Here is a 20,983-nt window from a genome sequence, read left to right as displayed (position 1 = left end):
TCTATGCTTTTTGTTTATAGTTGGAGTCTTTGTGTGTCAGTACTGCCATCTTAAAAATAAGGCTGTGAATCTCGGTTTCACTATTCAGTATTATGATTCTCATTATCAACTCAATATCACGATGCCTCACATTCTCAGTTTTCAATATTACTGCACATTGCTACATTTTTATATCAATTTTAAATCAAATTTATTTTGTGCAAAATTTACTTTTTTTTTGTATTTTTTTATTATATAAGCAGGCTACAAGCTCAGAATCGATTCAGAATCGTTGAAGAGAGAATCGCGATGCATCGGAGAATCTTTTTTTTTTTTTCTCCCACCCCTAATGATCAGTTCGTTCTGGAAGTAGAACAGCTATATTTGGGAATATCAGATGTGCTGGTTGGTCAGGACAGTAAATAAGTCTGCTGTCCTCTCACATGATTGTCACGTGGCAGCACCAGTAATAACAGACAAAACCTGATTTAGGGTTTGGTTTCAGACATTCGTCAGCTCATGTTTCAGACGTTTGGAGTTTGAGTCTTTGTTCTTTTGCACCCTTTTGACCTTGAGTGTGCTTGAGTGATTTGCTTGTGACATCATGGCAAATTGACGCATTGATTTACAGTAGCTCACCTTAAAGGGATAGGTCACCCAAAAATGAATATTCTGTCATTTACTCACCCTTAAGTAGTTCCAAACCTGTATGAATGTGTTTGTTCTGCTGAACACAAAGGAAGATATTCTGAAGAATGTGGGAAACAGAGCAGTTCTGGGGCACCATTGACTTCCATTGTATTTTTTTCCCTACTATGAAAGTCAATGGTGCCCCCAAAACAGCCTGGTTACAAACTTTCTTTAAAATATCTTTGTGTTCAACAGAACAAAGACATTCATACAGGTTTGGAACTACTTGAGGGTGAGTAAATGATGACAGAATTTTCCTTTTTGGGTGACCTATCCCTTTAAAGTCAATATGAACTCCAGAATGACCTTATTTGCTTTCAAGGCCCACTATTGTGAGGAGCTTTGTCTTTGTAGGGGTTGAGGCTAGAAGGGATTCAGCTAAAACTACTGGGCATGCTTAGGCCTGTCACGATAACAACTTTATGTTGTGTGATATATTGCCCCAAGAATAATTGTCATTTTAAGACCATTTTATGCCACTCAATATATAATCATAATATAACGGCATAATAATGCAAGAAGGCCTACACTTTCAAATGACAACAACCTTTTAATTCTTAAGAATATTTATATTATGGAGATTAAGTATCAATATATTAGATACCTTTTTAAAAACTTGAATAAATAGTAAATAAACATTTTCTAGCAAAGTAACAAGTACAAAAAAGAAAAATGCACAAAGAACTTGTTTGGAGATTTTTCCCTGACCTTCTTTTCTCTGTAAATTAAGGGTGCACACTATTGCTGAAAAACACAGTCACTACTAAGCCGTCAGATCCCTAAACAAGAACATATCTGCAGATTAAACTTTTTTTTTTTTTTTTTTTTTTTTTTTTAACATTTTTTAACTTGAACTAGCAACTCATGACTACACCACGTTATGTACGAGAAGCTGCTAAAGACACAAGTGCAAGTGGAATGCAAAAAACAGTGACATTCATTTTTATGTAAATATTATGGGCAATATATCGCATCACCAAAAATGAATGAGGTCATGTACATATATTGTGCGATAAGTCCATATATTGATCATTGCAACAGGCCTAGACATGCACACATCAGTATAGCGTAACTTTTGTCACACTCTACAACAAAACATCTTTTATTGGTTGGGGTAGGTGTAGACATTTATAAAACACAATCTAACAGGTAGAAAATTTAATTTGTTAGCTTCCGGTTTTAGCTGTATCCCTTCTAGCCACAACCCTTTCTAGAGTTTTTTCCATATTTAATAACTACACTGACATTTTTTTTAAATTTACTTAATTTTTATTTTGCAAGTTTTTGCACGCATATTTAAGTAATATTTAAATGTGGAATTAAGTAAAATTTACTTAAGTTATGTAAAATTAGCAAAGGAAATAAGTCAATTTAACGTGGCCAGGTAGAGTTTGAGTAATTTCTACTTAATTATTTGAAGTTTATCCTGCAATACACAAGTACATTTCACTCAGTCACGGTTTGTAAACTTTGCACTGAAAAAAATGCCTCTAAAGCATGTGGTTAATTTACAATCACGCATGTAAGCAAGTAGACAGTTCGTTATTGTTTTTAAGGTAATATGTTGACTCGATATAGTTATTAACTGAACGAACACAGACCGGAATACTTGGCACATGATACACAATGACAGTGACAATCAGTGAAGAGTGTTGAGTATGAATGGGTCATTTTGAGTAAGAAATGAACTCCAGATGTCACAAAACAGCAAGTTATTTAACCTAACAACAAAAGCAACCATAAAACTGTGTAAGTGCATCTCGAAAACAGCAAAAAAAAGACCTTATTAATTATTCATGCCCAAGTGCATGATGGGAACAACGGGATCATGGTGTTGATATTTACTTAATCTTTGTAAAAATAACAAACATGTCCAAGTAAAATATACTTATAAGTTCAAACTTTAAATTCTACGAGCTTAAATTAAGTACTAATATTGAATTTACTCAATATGATCTTTTTTTATTATTATTATTATTATTATTATTCTTGGCTGAACTAAATGATTTAATGTAGAAATTACATTTGTTTTTCTGTAGTATTTACTTCACCACAAAATCATTTCTATCAGTGTAGCTCTGCTTCTGAAATGGCTTTTCTTTTCTTTCCTTTGCATATTTTTCAATCTTTACTCTTGATCCTTTATGAGACCACAATTCTGACAATCGCTGGATAAAACTGTTCTGCTTACTATCCGTGTTTTACACCGTAATCTGTTAAAGATGTTATGAACACACTAGAGTTGGGAATCTTGACAATTTGAATACAATTTGCTGCACCACAATGCATCTCGAATACTTTAATAATTAATAATACACACACTTAAACTTTTTCTTTCAGCTTTTTATTTTTACTAGCTGTGTCAACCATAACCTGTTTATTATTTTATATTTGTTATTAAACGTGAGACTAAACAAACAACAGAACAAATATAAGATATCAATTAAATAAAGTTTAATTTGATACACTTAAAGAACATTTTAAGAGCACCCACCCCTTATCAGTGACCAAATTGATTTTTAATATTATCTCTTAGACAGAAATATATATATTACTGTTGTAATAAATGCTTTGTAAAATAAAAATATCATAAGTGTTAAAATTACTACAGTAGTAAAATTATAAAACTTTACTTTAAGACTTTTTCAGTTTCTTTACTTGCAAGAATTAAACCATGTCTGTATTTTGGAGGAAAACTGCAGGGAAGCCCTTATGTTTCTGTGACAGTAGGTCTACAAATTCTTCTACAAATCCAGTGAAATTCGCCAGTCATCTCTCCACAGATGTCACGATTGTGAAAAAGTAGGTCTATTTAACAGGGCTACTCAAAAATAAACAATACAGAAATTTCATCAAATGTAAAAATGAAACACTACCTAGTTTTTTTTAACACTACCTGTTTTAACACTACCTACTGTTTTAATTAAATATACATAGGATTTTATGAAAGCAAATAATGTTATTCAGTCAAGAGCATTGAGTGATTTTCCTTGTCTTGTTGTTTGATTAGTATTAACAACTGCAGCAGGTTTATGAGGCCCGACTGCACAGACACTCTGTTTCTTTCCCAGCTGTTCATGATGCAGATATTTACTGTTGATGAATAGCATCATGGCAGTCATGTGAGTTCTCAGATCTACATAGGATCAGTCTTGGTTACGTCTATAAAGCAGACGTCATGTTCTGTTGCAGAGGGCATTTCCAGCTGATCACAGGAGCGGGGGACTCAGTCTCATTTGTGTTTAATGCCCTCTCGTGTCTCTAGGATGTGGAGCAGTACATGCTGCGGACGGGCACGGTGAACAGCATGGAGAGCTCCCACTCGCTGCCGTCCATGTCCATCAGCGCCAGCTCCCAGAGCTCTTCGGTGAACAGCCTCGCGGACGGCTCGGACGACAGCGGAGAGATGGCCATGATGCAGGAGGGCGAGCATACAGTGAGCTCCAACAGCTCAGTGCTGCACAAACCTCTGGTACGGCTTCGACTGAGCCCCGTGTGCTCAAACTACACTTCAGTGCCTTAAAATGACGTTTCCAGCATCATTACTCCAGTCTTCAGTGTCATGTGATCTTTCAGAAATCATTCTAATATGCTCAGTTATTAAAGGGCATATTGCAGGTTAGAGACTCCAGTGAGTCGATGTATAGAAAAATACTGTAGGAACTAGATTTTCTTTAAAATATGCTATTAAGGCTTCTGGAGTTGTTTTTGTGAGAGAATTTTACTTCCGCATCTGAAACGTGCCAAAACCGGAAGTGACGCATCAAAAGGGAGAGCGGTCCATTTAAACCACAGGAAAACAATGGATCGCAGACAGTTCGAACGCTGAGGAAATGTTAAATGTGTATTTACACTCGTATGACGTACCACAGATACAATTATGAGCCTGCTATGCAGCCAAGAGAACAGGACAGGCCAGGATTAAACAGAACAACGGTCAGAGAAGACACATTGAGTTGATGTGAGGAGAACAGGGCAGGTGTTTGGTGAGAGATCAGTGTTAGATTAGCTAACGTGTGTATATCTGTAATGTAATCAGACAATAGCAATGCTAGTATTGATACTACCAGTAATAGAAACTAATAAGCGTTGATCAGGCGTGTCACACTCGTTAATATCCCACACTAACGTTACGTGATAGTGGTTTCTTATCACCGCAGCAGAGAGAGATAAACACGTTTTTGATTCATAGGTGCTTGTGTGGGAAATGCAAGGAAAGCATAGACCTCTCCAGGCCAGCAGACACATGTTTTAGGGCAGAAATCATTTATTACTCTAAGCTAAATTATTGTATACATGTATAAATACATTGTTAAAGATTTTAATATTAAAACAGTCTGAATAATTTTGATTCTCAATTACAAGTGAACTCTATTTAGGTCATGATTACCTATAAGTAACGCTTTTTGATGCCATTGCTATAACACAATCAATAATGACAGCATACAGACAAGTTGTCCGCTGGGCCTATATATGTAGATGTACCAAACATATACTACCAAAAGAAATACCATCTGACCCATTTAAAAACATTTAACAATCTTTCAGTCTGGGTATCACACTAATGTGTTGTTAAAGTGTGTTAAATGGTGAAGGCTGTGCTAGAGATACACCAACAGCCTCATCATGTTGCTCCTCTGACTGGAGGGATCTGGAGGGATCTGGAGAGAGGAGCAGGTGTAGCATAAAATAAAAAATTCTAACTTCATGCAATCTTTTTATCAACACTTTGAATGTGGGTAAGTTTCATTAAAAAGCAACATTCAGAACAAAAGGCCAAGAAAACCATGGTTTTGTCGAAGACCCTGTCCGGTTTAGATTTAGAGCAATGATCAAAACACAGATGGAGTCGCTTCCATCACCACATCCAAAGCTTACTCCTGGATCAGCATTTCATTCAGTAACACTAGGCAGTTTTGATTTATATAATGATTAAAGTTTGTTGATCGTGTTATTTTACAGATGGATCGGTGTACATATGCGATCACTTGTTTATGCTTTTCTTTGCCGTGTGTTGATCCCGTCGTTCAGTACTCGTTGTGTGTAAGAGCTCCTCCTACCGTATAACAGTGAAAACATGGAAAGCGGAAAATTCTGTCAATGGCAGGGAAAGAGTTAATAAAGGTTTTATATAAATGTTGAAAAAATGACTAATATTTTTCAAGAAACCATGATGATTCTTTTCTGTAATTGTTAAAGTTCAAAAGAGCAGCATTTACTTGAAATAGAATTTTCTTTTTCGTTATTAATGTCTTTACTGTTACTTTTAACATTGTCTTAATTTAACTTTTAAATGGTAGTGTATTACAGTTTCCACAAAAATATTGTGTAGCACAACTGTGTTCAACATTGATAATAATCAGAAATGTTTGTTGAGCAGTAAATCAGTATATTATTATGATTTCTGAAGATCATGTGACACTGAAGACTGGAGTAATGATGCTGAAAATACAGCTGCAGATCACAGAAATACATTACAGTTTAACACATATTCACACTGAAAACAGCTGTTTGTAATTGTAATAATATTTCACAATATTACTGTTTTTAATGTGTTTTTGGTCAAATAAATGCAGCCTTGATGAGCCAGAAGAGTAATCTTCAAAAAATGTAAAAAATTCTTTATTCCAAGTCTAAATGCACATTCGTCCCCCACAGACCCATGATAACATCTATGATGACCCCTACCAGCCGGAGATGGACTCCCAGCAGCAGGGCCCCTCTGGGGGCCGCCGGCGCAGGGGACGTGACCACTTCGCCACCATCCGCACGGCCTCGCTGGTGACCCGTCAGATCCAGGAGCACGAGCAGGGCTCGGCTCTCAGAGAGCAGATGTCCAGATACAAGCGCATGAGGAGGCAGCACCAGAAGCAGCTGATGACTCTGGAGAACAAGCTGAAGGCCGAGATGGACGAACATCAGCTGAGGCTCGACAAAGAGCTGGAGACGCAGAGGAACAGCTTCAGCAGTGAAGCAGACAAGCTTGGCAAGAAGCACCAGGCCATCCTGGAGAAAGAGGTGAGTGTCACATCACTACGATTAGATAGATGGATGGATGGAAAGAATGACAGAAAAAGAAAAAAGCGAATGAGAGCGGAACAGAAAAACGGGGATGGAGCTATCGATGATGAGCAGAAATGAAGTTCTGTTCTTCACTCCTCCTCTCCGTTCTGTTCTTCCCTCCTCCTCCGTTCTGTTCTTCCCTCCTCCTCTGTTCTGTTCTTCCCTCCTCCTCTCCGTTCTGTTCTTCCCTCCTCCTCCTCCGTTCTGTTCTTCCCTCCTCCTCCTCCGTTCTGTTCTTCACTCCTCCTCCTCTCCGTTCTGTTCTTCCCTCCTCCTCTCCGTTCTGTTCTTCACCCCTCCTCCTCTCTGTTCTGTTCTTCCTCTCTGTTCTGTTCTTCACTCCTCTCTGTTCTGTTCTTCACGCCGCCGCCTCCTCTGTTCTTCACTCCTCCTTCTCTGTTCTGTTCTTCACTCTTCCTCCGTTCTGTTCTTCACTCCTCCTCCTCTCCGTTCTGTTCTTCACTCTTCCTCCTCGCTCTTCTGTTCATTACTCCTCCTCCTCTCTGTTCTGTTTTTCACTCCTCCTCTCTGTTCTGTTCTTAACTCCTCCTCTGTTCTGTTTTTCACTCCTCCTCTCTGTTCTGTTCTTAACTCCTCCTCTGTTCTGTTCTTCACTCCTCCTCCTCTGTTCTGTTCTCTTCTTCACTCTTCCTCCTCCTCCTTTCTGTTCTGCTCTTCACTCCTCCTCCTCTCCGTTCTGTTCTTCACTCCTCCTCCTCCTCCGTTTTGCTCTTCTCCTCCTTTCCGTTCTGCTCTTCACTCCTCCTCCTCCTCTCCGTTCTGTTCTTCACTCCTCCTCCTCCTCGCTCTTCTGATCTTCACTCCTCCTCCCCTGTTCTGTTTTTCACTCCTCCTCTCTGTTCTGTTTTTCACTCCTCATCTCCGTTCTGTTCTTCACTCCTCCTCCTCCGTTTTGCTCTTCTCCTCCTTTCCGTTCTGCTCTTCACTCCTTCTCTGTTCTGCTCTTCACTCCTTCTCTGTTCTGCTCTTCACTCCTCCTCCTCCTCCTCGCTCTTCTGATCTTCACTCCTCCTCTCTGTTCTGTTTTTCACTCCTCATCTCCGTTCTGTTCTTCACTCCTCCTCCTCCGTTTTGCTCTTCTCCTCCTTTCCGTTCTGCTCTTCACTCCTTCTCTGTTCTGCTCTTCACTCCTCCTCCTCCTCCTCCTCGCTCTTCTGATCTTCACTCCTCCTCTCTGTTCTGTTTTTCACTCCTCATCTCCGTTCTGTTCTTCACTCCTCCTCCTCTCCGTTCTGTTCTTCACTCCTCCTCCTCCTCCTCCGTTTTGCTCTTCTCCTCCTTTGCGTTCTGCTCTTCACTCCTTCTCTGTTCTGCTCTTCACTCCTCCTCCTCGCTCTTCTGATCTTCACTCCTCCTCCTCTGTTCTGTTTTTCACTCCTCCTCTCTGTTCTGTTCTGTTCTCTTGTTCACTCTTCCTCCTCCTCCTTTCCGTTCTGCTCTCCACTCCTCCTCCTCTATTCTGCTCTTCACTCCTCCTCCTCTCCGTTCTGTTGTTCACTCCTCCTCCTCCGTTCTGTTCTTCTCCTCCTTTCCGTTCTGCTCTTCACTCCTCCTCTCTCTTCTGCTCTTCACTCCTCCTCCTCTCCGTTCTGTTGTTCACTCCTCCTCCTCCGTTCTGTTCTTTTCCTCCTTTCCGTTCTGCTCTTCACTCCTCCTCTCTCTTCTGTTCTTCACTCCTCTCCGTTCTGTTCTTCACTCCTCCCCCTCCTTTCCGTTCTGCTCTTCACTCCTCCTCCTCTCCGTTCTGTTGTTCACTCCTCCTCCTCCGTTCTGTTCTTCTCCTCCTTTCCGTTCTGCTCTTCACTCCTCCTCTCTCTTCTGTTCTTCACTCCTCTCCGTTCTGTTCTTCACTCCTCCCCCTCCTTTCCGTTCTGCTCTTCACTCCTCCTCCTCTCCGTTCTGTTCTTCACTCTTCCTCTGTTCTGTTCTTCACTCCTCCTCCTCTCCGTTCTGCTCTTCACTCCTCCTCCTCTCCGTTCTGCTCTTCACTCTTCCTCCTCTGTTCTGTTCTTCACTCCTCCTCCTCTCCGTTCTGTTCTTCACTCCTCCTCTCTGTTCTGTTCTTCACTCTTCCTCCTCCTCCTTTCCTTTCTGCTCTTCACTCCTCCTCCGTTCTGTTCTTCACTCCTCCTCCTCTCCGTTCTGTTCTTCACTCCTCCTCCTCTCCGTTCTGTTCTTCACTCCTCCTCCTCTCCGTTCTGTTCTTCACTCCTCCTCTCCGTTCTGTTCTTCACTCCTCCTCCTCGCTCTTCTGTTCTTCACTCCTCCTCCTCCTCGCTCTTCTGTTCTTCACTCCTCCTCCTCCTCGCTCTTCTGTTCTTCACTCCTCCTCCTCCTCTCCGTTTTGTTCTTAACTCTTCCTCCTCCTCTCCGTTTTGTTCTTCACTCTTCCTCCTCCTCTCCGTTTTGCTCTTCTCCTCCTCTCCGTTCTGCTCTTCACTCCTCCTCCTTTCCGTTCTGCTCTTCACTCCTCCTCCTTTCCGTTCTGCTCTTCACTCCTCCTCCTTTCCGTTCTGCACTTCACTCCTCCTCCTCCTCTCTCTTCTGTTATTCACTCCTCCTCCTCGCTCTTGTTCTTCACTCCTCCTCCTCGCGCTTCTGTTCTTCACTCTTCCTCCTCCTCGCGCTTCTGTTCTTCACTCTTCCTCCTCCTTGCTCTTCTGTTCTTCACTCTTCCTCCTCCTCTCTTGTCTCAGTCTAAGGGCGCTCTCTCAGAAGAGAAGAAGTTCCAGCAGCACATATTGGGCCAGCAGAAAAAGGAGCTCAGCAGCCTGCTGGAGTCTCAGAAGCGGCAGTACAGGCAGCGCAAGGAGCAGCTCAAAGAGGTACAGCGGAGAGTGCTTCGCTCGTCTGGTTCTCTCTCGTGTGCTGATGAATGCTTCTCCTGTGTGCAGGAGCTCAGTGAGAACCAGTCCACGCCGAAGCGGGAGAAGCAGGAGTGGCTGGTGCAGCAGAAGGAGTGTCTGCAGCAGCTGCAGGCGGAGGAGGAGGCGGGGTTACTGCGCAGACAGAGGCAGTACTACGAGCTGCAGGGCCGCCAGTACAAGAGGAAGATGCTGCTCTCTCGCCACAACTTGGAGCAAGACCTGCTCAGAGAGGTACAGAGCCAAGAGCCAATCCTCTGTCCAGATCATTAGCTTGATTCCTTTTCAGAAAATTGACATGTTTCATATGACAGTGTGTTTGCAGAGGAACGAGCAAGAACAAACTGGTGAACCTGCCTCTCACGTATTCAGTTTCCCACAAGATTTTGTGGATTTATTTATTTATTTTTTCATATTTTTGTTAAATGCACTTTCAGAGCAAAATTAAGAGCGTCAACCCCTTATTAGTAAACCAAATTGAGCTTTTTTTTAAAAAAGTATCTCTATTAATTGTAATACAATTGCATTGTAAAATAAAAAAAAAGAATATTTTCTAATAAGAACATAAACTACTGTTAGATCATACCTCCACGCCAGAAATATCAGATCCAGCCTCGGACTCCAGATCCTCTCAGAAAATATGCGTTTGTATGGTCAGCGAAATGGTCTGATACCCAAAACCCATTAACAGCAAGTCTTGTCTGGTCTCAAAACTGTATTAACAGTTTAGTTAACAAATAATTAATAAATCAATGAAATGAATACATAAAATGGTTTTAAAACTATTATTACAATTATATAATTTATTTGATAATAATTATATAAATAATTATGAATGATTGTATGATTACATTGAATAATACATTTTTATATTCATTTATTCTTCCTCTTATAATCAAGTAAAACACAACACATGTATGTTTGATCCTTAGATCCTTCACTACTATACTTTACAGTAGTAAAATTACAAAAACCCATGTCTTCATTTCTTCACTTGTAGGAGTTAAACCATCCAGCTTTTATTTTGGCGGAAAACTGCAAAACAAAGTTTACGTTTTTGTGTATTGTTGGAAATTATGCAAATGTGAAAAAGCATAACTGGCGTTCTCAAACGCGCCTTAAACTCTCAGCACATGCAGAGATGGAGTTTGCTGCATTTACTATGAAGCGTGCCGCCGTAGGACGCTGAGAACACCGGCTCATGAGCCTGTCGCTTGTAAATGAACACGCTACCATGCTTCGCTGTAAAACATGCAGTGCGTTAGACTCTATACTTTAATCAATCACAGCACTTTGAGATTTGATGTATACACAAAGCCGTATCACAGTTTAGATTTCTGTTCAATTGACACACTTTATCAAAGCAAACAAAACTAATATTAGAGATCTTTAATGTTAATGTGAGCAGTGTAAAATATTTTTGGTTAATTATTGCCAGGCTGCCACAGTCTAGGTAATTAATAGGAAACGCTGCACAAACGGCCAGCGAGTTTGTTGATCACGGATGTAACTGTGAATGAATGATTTCCACACCGCCAACACTTTCCAAAGGGAACTAACTCGTGAACAGCACCATTCCGATGGAAACCACCAATTAAATGCCACACACTCGTTTATGCCTGACCACAGTTTCCCAATGCGTTTCTAACAACACATCTCTGTTTGTCCCGCCGCAGGACCTGAACAAGAAACAGACTCTGAAGGACCTGGAGTGTGCCATGCTGCTGCGGCATCACGAGTCGACTCAGGAGCTGGAGTTCAGGCAGCTGGGTCTGGTGCAGCACACACGGGCCGATCTGATCCGCACGCAGCACCAGACCGAGCTCACCAATCAGATGGAGTACAACAAGCGGCGCGAGCAGGAGCTGCGGCAAAAACATGCCGTCGAAGTCCGCCAGCAGCCCAAGAGCCTGAGAGTGAGTGACTGCCAGAGTACTGGGGAGGGGGAGGGGCTTGAAACTGAATGGGTGGGGCCAGAGGAACAGCTGAGTAGAGATGGAGAAAAGATAGGCGGGGATGAGATGCAGCTTGAGGAGTCAGCTGTAGAAATAGAAGGCACCGAAGAGACTTTTACTGAGCTGTGTGAAACGGTAGACGGAGAAGGAAAAGATGCAGGCGAAAGTGCAAAAGAGAAGTTAGATGAACCGCAGCAGGTTGAGGACAAACTTGATCCCAAACGAGTAGAAGGCTGTCCTTGGGACGACTGCAGCAGCGAATCAGAGTGTGAGGAAGAGGATAGAGGCGTGGCCGACGGATGTCCGTCAGAGCTGTTTCCCGCCCCTTCCTTTGAGCTCCGCTCTCTGGAGCGCGACGCAGACGAGCTCTCTGAGTTCTACTTCCCAGATACGCTAGAAGAGCTGGAGCCTCCGCCGGTCTATACACCTCCCTCCCCTTCCTCTTCCCAGGCGTCGCTTCCCTCGCTCTTCTCTCACGCCATCTGCCTCGCGCTTTCGCTCTCCGCCGCCGTGCGTCCGTCAGTCCTCACCCTCCTCTTCCTCTCCGTCTTCCTGCTTTCCCTGCGCCGCTCGCCTCCGCTGCCTTCGCTCGCGTCCGTGCTTCTCTCGGGCGAGCTGGCTTTCCTGGCGCTCGTCTTTTCTTATCTATTTCTGCGCTCCTGCTGCTCGCTCTCGTTTTCCACGTTCCTCTCGCTGGCCTCCTGGGGCTCCGGGCTCTTCAGTCTGGGCTTATCTTTGAGCTTGGGGCTCTATTACGTCCCGGTGGCCTTGATCTCGGCGTCTTTTCTCAGCTCGCCGTCGCTCTTCCTCACCCTCTATCTGGTGGTGGTTCTGGTGCTGCGTCCAGCCAGGGTTTTCCTCCAGAGTGCCCCGCGCAAACTCAATCGCCTCTGGATGAGAGTTCTGTTCCGTCTGCCCAAGCCAATGTTCGCTGTGTGCCAGTCGCTCCTCGGCGGCCTGACCGAGCGAAGCCTTTACGACATGTTCCCCAAAGCCGGACGCAACTGGGCGGGGCGGCAGTCCAGAATCCCCGTGCCTTTGAGAAGCCTCGGAGTGGAGTATCAGGCCAAAAGCAGATACTCCGTCTTGTTTGCACGGTGTGTGCTTTTGGGCCGACGGTTCATCCGCCGGCCTCTCGGCACTCTGACGGACCTCGCTAACTCCGTGGTGCTGCGTTTAGCCAAGCGTTTGCTGAAGGAGCTGCCTCAGAATCAGCTGAGACGCCTGCAGGCCTGCGGGATCCTGCGCAGAGAGAGAGTCAGCAAGCTCCCAGTCCTCCTGCCCCGAGCCGCCAGGGAGCAGAGGAGGAGGATGAGGGAGAGGAGCAGGAGGAGGAGGCAGGAGCGAGAGAGCATGTACAGGGAGGAAGGCAGGTGGGAGAGCGTGTTGAGGAGAACCCCGTCAGGGAGGAGTTTGAAAGGAAAGATAGTGCCTTGGAGATAGATCGAGGTGTATGTGATTTACTGCAGTCCGTCTGCTCAAATCACACCTGTTTTCACAGAGAAGGACCGAGTTGAAGAGACTTCGCACGTATTGAACATTTTGTCATCATTTACTCACTTTGGTCAGTCTTCGAAACGCAGATGAAGATTCATAAAACCTGAGAAATTTGTCTCGGTCTAAAATGAAGAAGGTAACGGGCAACAAAAACTGCCAAAAAGGCAAAACAAATCCATATGAATTAGTGCGGTCAAACAATTAATCGCATCCAAAATAAAACTTGTTTACATAATATATACTGTATATTTATCATGTGTATATAAATACAAACACATGCATTTATAGATTAAAGAATTTTTTAAATTTATTAAATATATTTATATGTAATATAAAATCTAAGCATATGAATATATAAATGTAAAAACGTAAATATTTTCAAAATATATACTTGTGTTTTTATATATACATGATAAATATACACATTACACACATAGTATGTGAACAATAACTGGATGCGATTAATCGTTTGACAGCGCTACCGTTGTCTGGTGAAGAGATACAGATTTAATTTAGTCTTTTATTCACACAAACATTGAGCGTACACATATTTGATATGCCATGTGTGTCCATCAATATTTCGCCTTATAAACAGCACTCAGCTCAGTTCATATGGATTCGTTTTATGGTGCCTTTATAAACTCTTCTAAGTAGTTTTGGTGACCTGGACTTTCATTGGAGGGACGGAAATCTTTCAGGTTTCACTTATAATGTCAAATTGTGTTTGAAGATGAACCAAAGTCTTATGGGTTTGTAACGGCATTCTCTTGAGGAAATGATGACACAATTTCCTTTTTTAGGTGAACTGTTCCTTCAAGATTAATGTACTGTTTTATTTCCGCTCCCTCAGTCACTGTCGCCGTGAATGGACCGCTTCAGTCCATTATTGTGCTTTTTGTAAAAGTTTTTTTTTTTTTTTTTTTTTTTTTAACTCTTGATTTATTTTATTCTCAAATAGCAAGAGCTATATGTGTTATGGTGATTGTTGAAGCCATGTCTGTGCAATCTTAATTTAGGTTTTATTTTATTTTGAAGGGGGTCTTAATTTCAACAATGAAGTTATTTTGCGAAACCAAAATGGTGTGAAAATGACCATAGGCCTTTCAATGAAGCCATGCATGTTAAATGCTAAATTAATTGACTGTGAAAGGGGATTACAATTCAGTGCTTTACACTATAGATCTCCCAAAAACACAACACTACGAGCTGACTCTTGCAGAAGTGCGTTCGATGAAGCGCCAATGCTTTTTCCTACTTTTGAAGGAATGTGTGTATTGAAATAGAAACAGAAACTAGCTGAATATTGTTGCACAATCAGTGTTTGATATCGTTTCAACCGCAGCAGAAACTGTGCTCAGAAGAGTCCTCTCACTGGATGATTTGGAGGCAGGACCTCAGAAATGACAAACGCTTGAAATATTTAAAATCCGTGTCCTTGCCCAAATGAACCGCAGCCGTTATATATCATACATTAGGGCTATTGAATGGTTTGCTGTTAGTTCTCCATGTCACGTGATCTGGGGTTTTCCACCATCGGATGCTGTTCATTCAGTTCTGACACTTTAGCAGTGAACTTTATTAAATGTTGTTAAATTAAACATCAATCTCATAACTTTAGATGAAATATTTACTCTGAAATATGGGTGATCTATTATATAAATTCAGTATGAGATGTGCAGTTTTATTTAGAGGAAATCTCAAACCAGATCAGTTTATGAGCAGATGTGTTTGTAGACGGGTGGATTCGAGGATAGATATATATATACTGGTTTAATAAGTGTTATTGCACTAGAGGCAATGATCTCATCATATTTACCATGTAAACGAGTGTTTTGATCATGTCCTTATGAAGAGAGGTCTAGCCTGTTTAGATGAAGCATTTACACAAGTTAGCCCTAGTTTTCAATGTTTGCATGGCACTGTTATTTCATATTTATTAGTACCCTTTTACTGCATATTAAAGGCCATTATGACAATCATCTTAATGTTCAGTTGGAGAAGATGTATGCAAATTAGCAACCAAAGATTACACAGACGTAAGGAGTGAAGAGGTTGAAGAATAGCTTGCACTGCGCACATCATCTTTATTTGAAATGCTTCGTAGAAATCTTAAGATTATCAAAGGGACCATTTTTCTACTACATGAGGGATGAGGAAATGTTGTCTATTTGAAGAAAATTCAATTTCTAAGCATTTCAGTTTTAGCCATATTTGTTCCAGTTAATGGAAATTAACTGTTTCAAGTTTGTCTTTGTCATTTTTTTGTCTTCTTAATGTTTACATATGCTGTGCTCCCTTTGTATTTTTAACCAAATCACAACATTTGTCTTAATTATTATTTGAGGAATGTTTGTAATTTTGTTGCGTTGCACCGTCTGTTTCAAGGCCGTTGTGTGCGTTTCATCCTCGTTTTGTGTTTGTGCATGAATGGATGCTTACTTTACAGATTTCTGTTATGTTTCTGAAATAAATTTTCTTTATTATAATCCATTGTCCTTTGGTTCATTTCATTTTTTGTTAGAATTCTTCATCTCAGTTTTGTTTTTCATTCATATGGTCCTGCTGCTGCTTTAATTTCTTTATTTTTTTTTCGCTTCAAGCATGTTTATTATGAATTCTTATGATTACCACAAAAGCAGTCATGAGTAACACAGGTATATCTGTAGCAATAGCCAACAATACATTGTATGGATCACAATTATACATTTCTCTTTTATGACAAAAATCATTAGGATATTAAGATCATGTTCCATGAAGATATTTAGAAAATTTCCTACCGTAAATATATCAAAACTTAATTTTTGATTAGTAATATGCATTGCTAAGAACTTCATTTGAACAACTTTAAAGGAGATTTTCTCAATATTTAGATTTTTTTGCTCCCTCAGATTCCAGATTTTCTAATAGTTGTATCTCAGACAAATATTGACCTATCATAACAAACCATACATCAATGGAGAGATTATTTATTCAGCTTCACAAAAGTATGACTGGTTTTGTGCTCCAGAGTCACATGTTAGATCTAAGAGGAATTCATTTGTACCCTGCAAGTCTAAAATGTCAGGTAAAAATGACTAGTTTTATTTCTTCTCACATGAAAATAATTCTGAATCATCAAACCGATTTTCACATGCAATGTTAAAATAGTGTTTTCTAAGCAGTGAGAGTCTTTCCTCCCCTCTGTTGTCCAATCTTGTCTCCACGCTCTTCCCTGTTCCTGTAGTCCAAAGAGCTGCAGATTAAGCGTCAGTTCCAGGACACGTGTAAGATCCAAACGCGTCAGTATAAAGCTCTGAGGAACCACCTGCTGGAGAACACACCTAAGTCGGACCACAAGGCCGTACTGAAGCGCCTGAAAGATGAGCAGACCCGGAAGCTGGCCATTCTGGCCGAGCAGTACGACCACTCCATCAATGACATGCTGTCCACACAGGCTGTGAGTAAGGCGCGGGCGCAGCGGTCAGTCACGCTCTGGCTGATCTGACCCGCTTCTGTGTGTTTGTGTGCAGCTGCGGCTGGACGAGACGCAGGAGGCCGAGTATCAGGCGCTGAGGATGCAGCTGCAGCAGGAGCTGGAGCTTCTCAACGCTTACCAGAGCAAGATCAAGATGCACACGGACACACAGCATGAGAGGGAGGTGAAGGAGCTGGAGCAGAGAGTGTCCATCCGCAGAGCCCTGCTGGAGCAGCGGGTAACTAGTGCTTCAGAGCCGCTGCTCCACACTGTGCACAAAATGCCTATCAATTCATTATTGGGTTGCAATGGTATATAGTAGTCAACATTTGAAATGGATCAATACCTTACATCAACTTTGAACTTTTTTGATCCACTTCAAATGTTGACTACTGTATACTGCGGGTAAAGTATTGAACACGTCACTATGTTTCTCAGTAAATATATTTCTAAAGGTGCTGTTGATTTGAAATTTTCACCAGATGTCGGTAACAACCCAAGCTATCCATACATACAAACAAAACAAAACAAATACTTACAGAAATGAAGTTATGTGTAATAAAATGGAATGACACAGAGAAAAGGTACTGAACTACTGAAATGCATTTAATTCTTTGTGCAAAAGCGTTTGTTGGTAATGAGAGCTTGAAGACGCCTCCTGCAGGAGAAACTAGTGGCACGCATTGCTCAGCTCTGATCTTGTCTTCAAATCTTGAAGGTCCTGTGAGTCTCTTCTATGAACTCTGACCTTTACTTCTTATTTTCTATTGAATTCTAGTCCAAGTGATTGTCTGGCCGTTCTAGCAGCTTTATTCTCTTTCTCTGAAATCAGTTGAGAGTGTCCTTGGCTGTGTTTGGGATCATCTTCATCATCCTGGTACTGTAGGTGTTGGGACTGAAGCAGCTAATATTAATTTCCACTGACGAGGGGCAGGATTGCTTTCTAATTACTGATAGATTTCCATACCTTTTTCCTGCTCCCTTTCTTCATGTGTTCAGTACCTTTTCTCTGTGTCATTCCATTTTATTACACATAACTTCATTTCTGTAAGTATTTGTTTTGTTTTGTTTGTATGTATGGATAGCTTGGGTTGTTACCGACATCTGGTGAAAATTTCAAATCGACAGCACCTTTAGAAATATATTTACTGAGAAAATGGTGACGTGTTCAACACTAATTTTACCCGCTGTATAAACCATGTCAGGTCTATACCCCAGATAATATTAGAGATATTACAGTTTTTCTCAATCGATTCTTCAAACTCAGGCCACTGTTCTCAAAACAGATCAATTACAAATCATGCATAATCTTCACCAAACGATGTGCACAGAACTGTTTTCACAATCGTTAATACAACCAACCAATACTTTAAAATATCTGAAAAAAAGGTTTTACACAAATCACAAACATTTATGTTCCATTCGTCCAAACACAACAAACACAACTCTGTCATTTGTCATTCTATCAGATGAACATGATATACTCAGTTAATCACACTCAACACAGGAGATGCAGTTTTCCTAATCGTTTACACATCTATCACAGTTGCTTTAGAGTAATAATAAAAGCATCAAAACACTTGTAACTTATTAAGTGTTGTACGATGATTGTTGGAACAAATATGTAGTTTATATAAAATGCAATGAAATTCTCTTCCAGATGTAAATGAAAGGCAAGATCAGTAGTTCAGGATAATTCATGTATACAGCAAATATATATCCACCGCTGTGCTGTAAAAGACTGATGTGTAGTTATCAGAACAGTTTGTTTGCAGTTCTTGCTGCTGAAGGTGGCACAAACAGATTTTAAGTTTAAAGGCGCGCTAGTTTTTTCTCACGAGGGATAGCAGCTGCTGGATAACATATTTTATTTAGTTTAGATATACACTATATATATATATATAACACACAAACTCCCTGAAAACATGTATTTTCATTAGCATGTTTGTGCATCTAGAGCTTCAAAATAATTAATCAAAATTAACATCCGTTATTTTATACTGTACATTATAATATTGAAATATATAGTCGTTTAAAACGTTAAAAATGTATTAGCCATTTAAAACGGTTAATTAGTTTAATTTGTTTTTTCATTCTAGTAAAACAGTTTAATTGTTCATGCATATTTCCCCAATTTTTACACTTAAATTACACTTTCCTTTCATTTAACACTTGCATAAAATGTATTTTTTAACCTTGTTAAAATTGAATACCTTGTAAATGAGATAAATAGCCATTATTTTATACTGTTCATTCTCATATTTTGATGACTGTATTTATTTGTAGCATTTAAAATGATATATTTAAGCTTCAGTTTTTTTGCCGTGAAACAATTATTGGCTAATTGGTATCGTCTAGAATTTGAATATTGGTGCATTTGCATTAGATTTGGTCATTTGTCGGTATGTTTTTAATCCCATTGCTTTGTATTGAAACACTCAACAGGCTTGTCTAAAAATGCTTAGTTTTTAATGGTTTTGAAGCACATTGTGGATGGCACAAACCATGTTTAAACTATATTTAACATAACATGCTTTGTGTTTTTGCCAATGATGTTATGCAAGTGATGAATTTGTGCCAGTAAAAACTTGCACAACATTTGAAAGGAACTTGAATGTAAAGCTGCTGATACAGAAGTAGAGAGAAATCTTTTCTTCCATGATGTGATAAACATCAGAGTGTAAAGGATTAGGGCTGAGGCTTGGTTCAGTGCATCAGCTGTTGATTGGATTTTGAGATGACTGAACAATTGGAGAAGTCTGTTATTTTTCACCTGAAGCTCTTTAATTTAAAGGGATAGTTCACCCAAAGATTAATATTACACCATGTTTTTACCTCGAGGCATCCTGGGTGTATATGACTTTCTTCTTTCAGACGAATCCAATTCTTTCAAGCTTTATAATGGCATGGGCGGGTGTTTCTGTTCAACAGTCCTAAAGTAGTCAAATAAAGCGTGCGCATCCATATTAAAATGTGCCTCCGGGGGGTGAATAAAGTCCTTCTGTAGCGAATCCATGCATTTTTGTAAGAAAAATGTTAAAAGATATTTAAAACGATATAAACAGTTTTGTGTAACTTCCGCTAACTGACGGACATAGGCGTAGCGCTTGCGTGTGAGTCTCAGGAAAACCAACGTTTGTTTACAGGAGCAAAGGAAGCAAAGTTTCCTTACTTTACCAAAGGAAGACCAGTCTCCTCTTGGCTTATATCGAATATCCTCCTCAAATCCTCGTTTTGTGCTTCTAATTCATGACCGGCGTTTTGTTTTGTGCTCTTTCTTCTGCGCTTCTGTGTTCGCCATGAATCATTGGAGCTTATGCCGCGCTGAGTCCTACGTTATCCATCCAAAAAAAGTGTTTATTATGTTTGAAATATGGATATTCGTCTTACAAAAATATATGGATGTGTTACAGGAGACCTTTATTCACCCCCTGGAGCTGCGTGAGGCACGTTTTATTACAGATGCGCGCACTTTATTTGACTACTTTAGGACTGCTGAACAGAAACAGCCATTCACTGCCATTATAAAGCTTGAAAGAGCCAGGACAATATTCAGTATAACTGATTGGATTCGTCTGGAAGAAGAAAGTCATATACACCTAGGATGCCTTGAGGGTGAGTAAAACATGGACTAGTTTTCATTTTTCGGTGAACTAACCCTTTAATTTATCCCGAATCTGCACGATTATTAGTTGCGCCGATCAGAAGCAGTTGTCATGGCTCTGTTTCTCCAGATCGAGGAGGAGATGCTGGCCCTGCAGAACGAGCGCTCGGAGCGCATCCGGTCCCTCCTGGAGCGCCAGGCGTCCGAGATCGAGGCCTTCGACTCCGAGAGCCTCCGCCTGGGCTTCAGCAGCCTGGCCCTCACCGGCATCCCCTCCGAGGCCCATCCCAAGCAGGGCTACCACTGGAGCCACGGGGGGCCGCCGCTCTCCCGCAGGGGCCCCAGCAGAGCCGACTCCTCGTCCTCGTCCTCCTCCCACGGCCTGGGGCCCTTGCACCACTCGTCCCGCTCCTCATCCTCATCCTCCTCAGCCTCCCATCACAGCCGGCACCAGCTGCCGCAGCACTACCATCACCAGAGCACTCCTCAGCTGTACCGCGAGCGGGAGCGGGAGCGAGAGAAGGAGCGTGAGAAGGAGTGGGGAGGAGCGGCGGCACACCCTCACCTCTTCTCCCACCACCTTCCCTCCCGCTCCTCCTCCCAGTCCCTGGCTCTGCTCCCTCCTGTGCCTCCTCCCGCGCCTCCCTCCGTCTCCTCCGGCCCGCCGGCTCCTCAGGGAGTGTACGGAGGAGGGCTGGTGGTGAGGGGCCCCGGCCTTCTGGCCCTGAGGAACAGCCCCCAGCCGCTGCGCAGAACCGCGTCCGGAGGAGCAGGAGGAGGCGCGGACGGAGTGCTCAGCCGGAGCACCTCGGTCACCTCGCACATCTCCAACGGATCGCACCTCTCGTACTCGTAA

General features: G+C 41.6%; 1 protein-coding gene across 1 annotated transcript in view; it reads left to right on the top strand.

Moving 5' to 3' along the window:
• The window catches only part of LOC306852562 (serine/threonine-protein kinase TAO2-like), a gene marked incomplete at its 3' end in the record, with an annotated part of 30,558 nt that extends 9,575 nt beyond the window's left edge, over positions 1-20,983 (top strand). The window contains exons 12-19 of the mRNA XM_079389487.1: positions 3,935-4,141; positions 6,328-6,687; positions 9,450-9,578; positions 9,648-9,851; positions 11,294-11,533; positions 16,293-16,505; positions 16,579-16,761; positions 20,258-20,983. Coding sequence (XP_079245613.1) covers positions 3,935-4,141; positions 6,328-6,687; positions 9,450-9,578; positions 9,648-9,851; positions 11,294-11,533; positions 16,293-16,505; positions 16,579-16,761; positions 20,258-20,983 — 2,262 coding nt within the window. The remainder of the gene's footprint in view (positions 1-3,934; positions 4,142-6,327; positions 6,688-9,449; positions 9,579-9,647; positions 9,852-11,293; positions 11,534-16,292; positions 16,506-16,578; positions 16,762-20,257) is intronic.

This window comes from Barbus barbus (genome assembly GCF_936440315.1).
Source record: "Barbus barbus genome assembly, chromosome: 32".
NCBI classification, from domain to species: Eukaryota; Metazoa; Chordata; class Actinopteri; order Cypriniformes; family Cyprinidae; genus Barbus; species Barbus barbus.
Note: the sequence above shows the minus strand (reverse complement) of the source record. Positions and strands in the feature narration are given on the sequence as shown.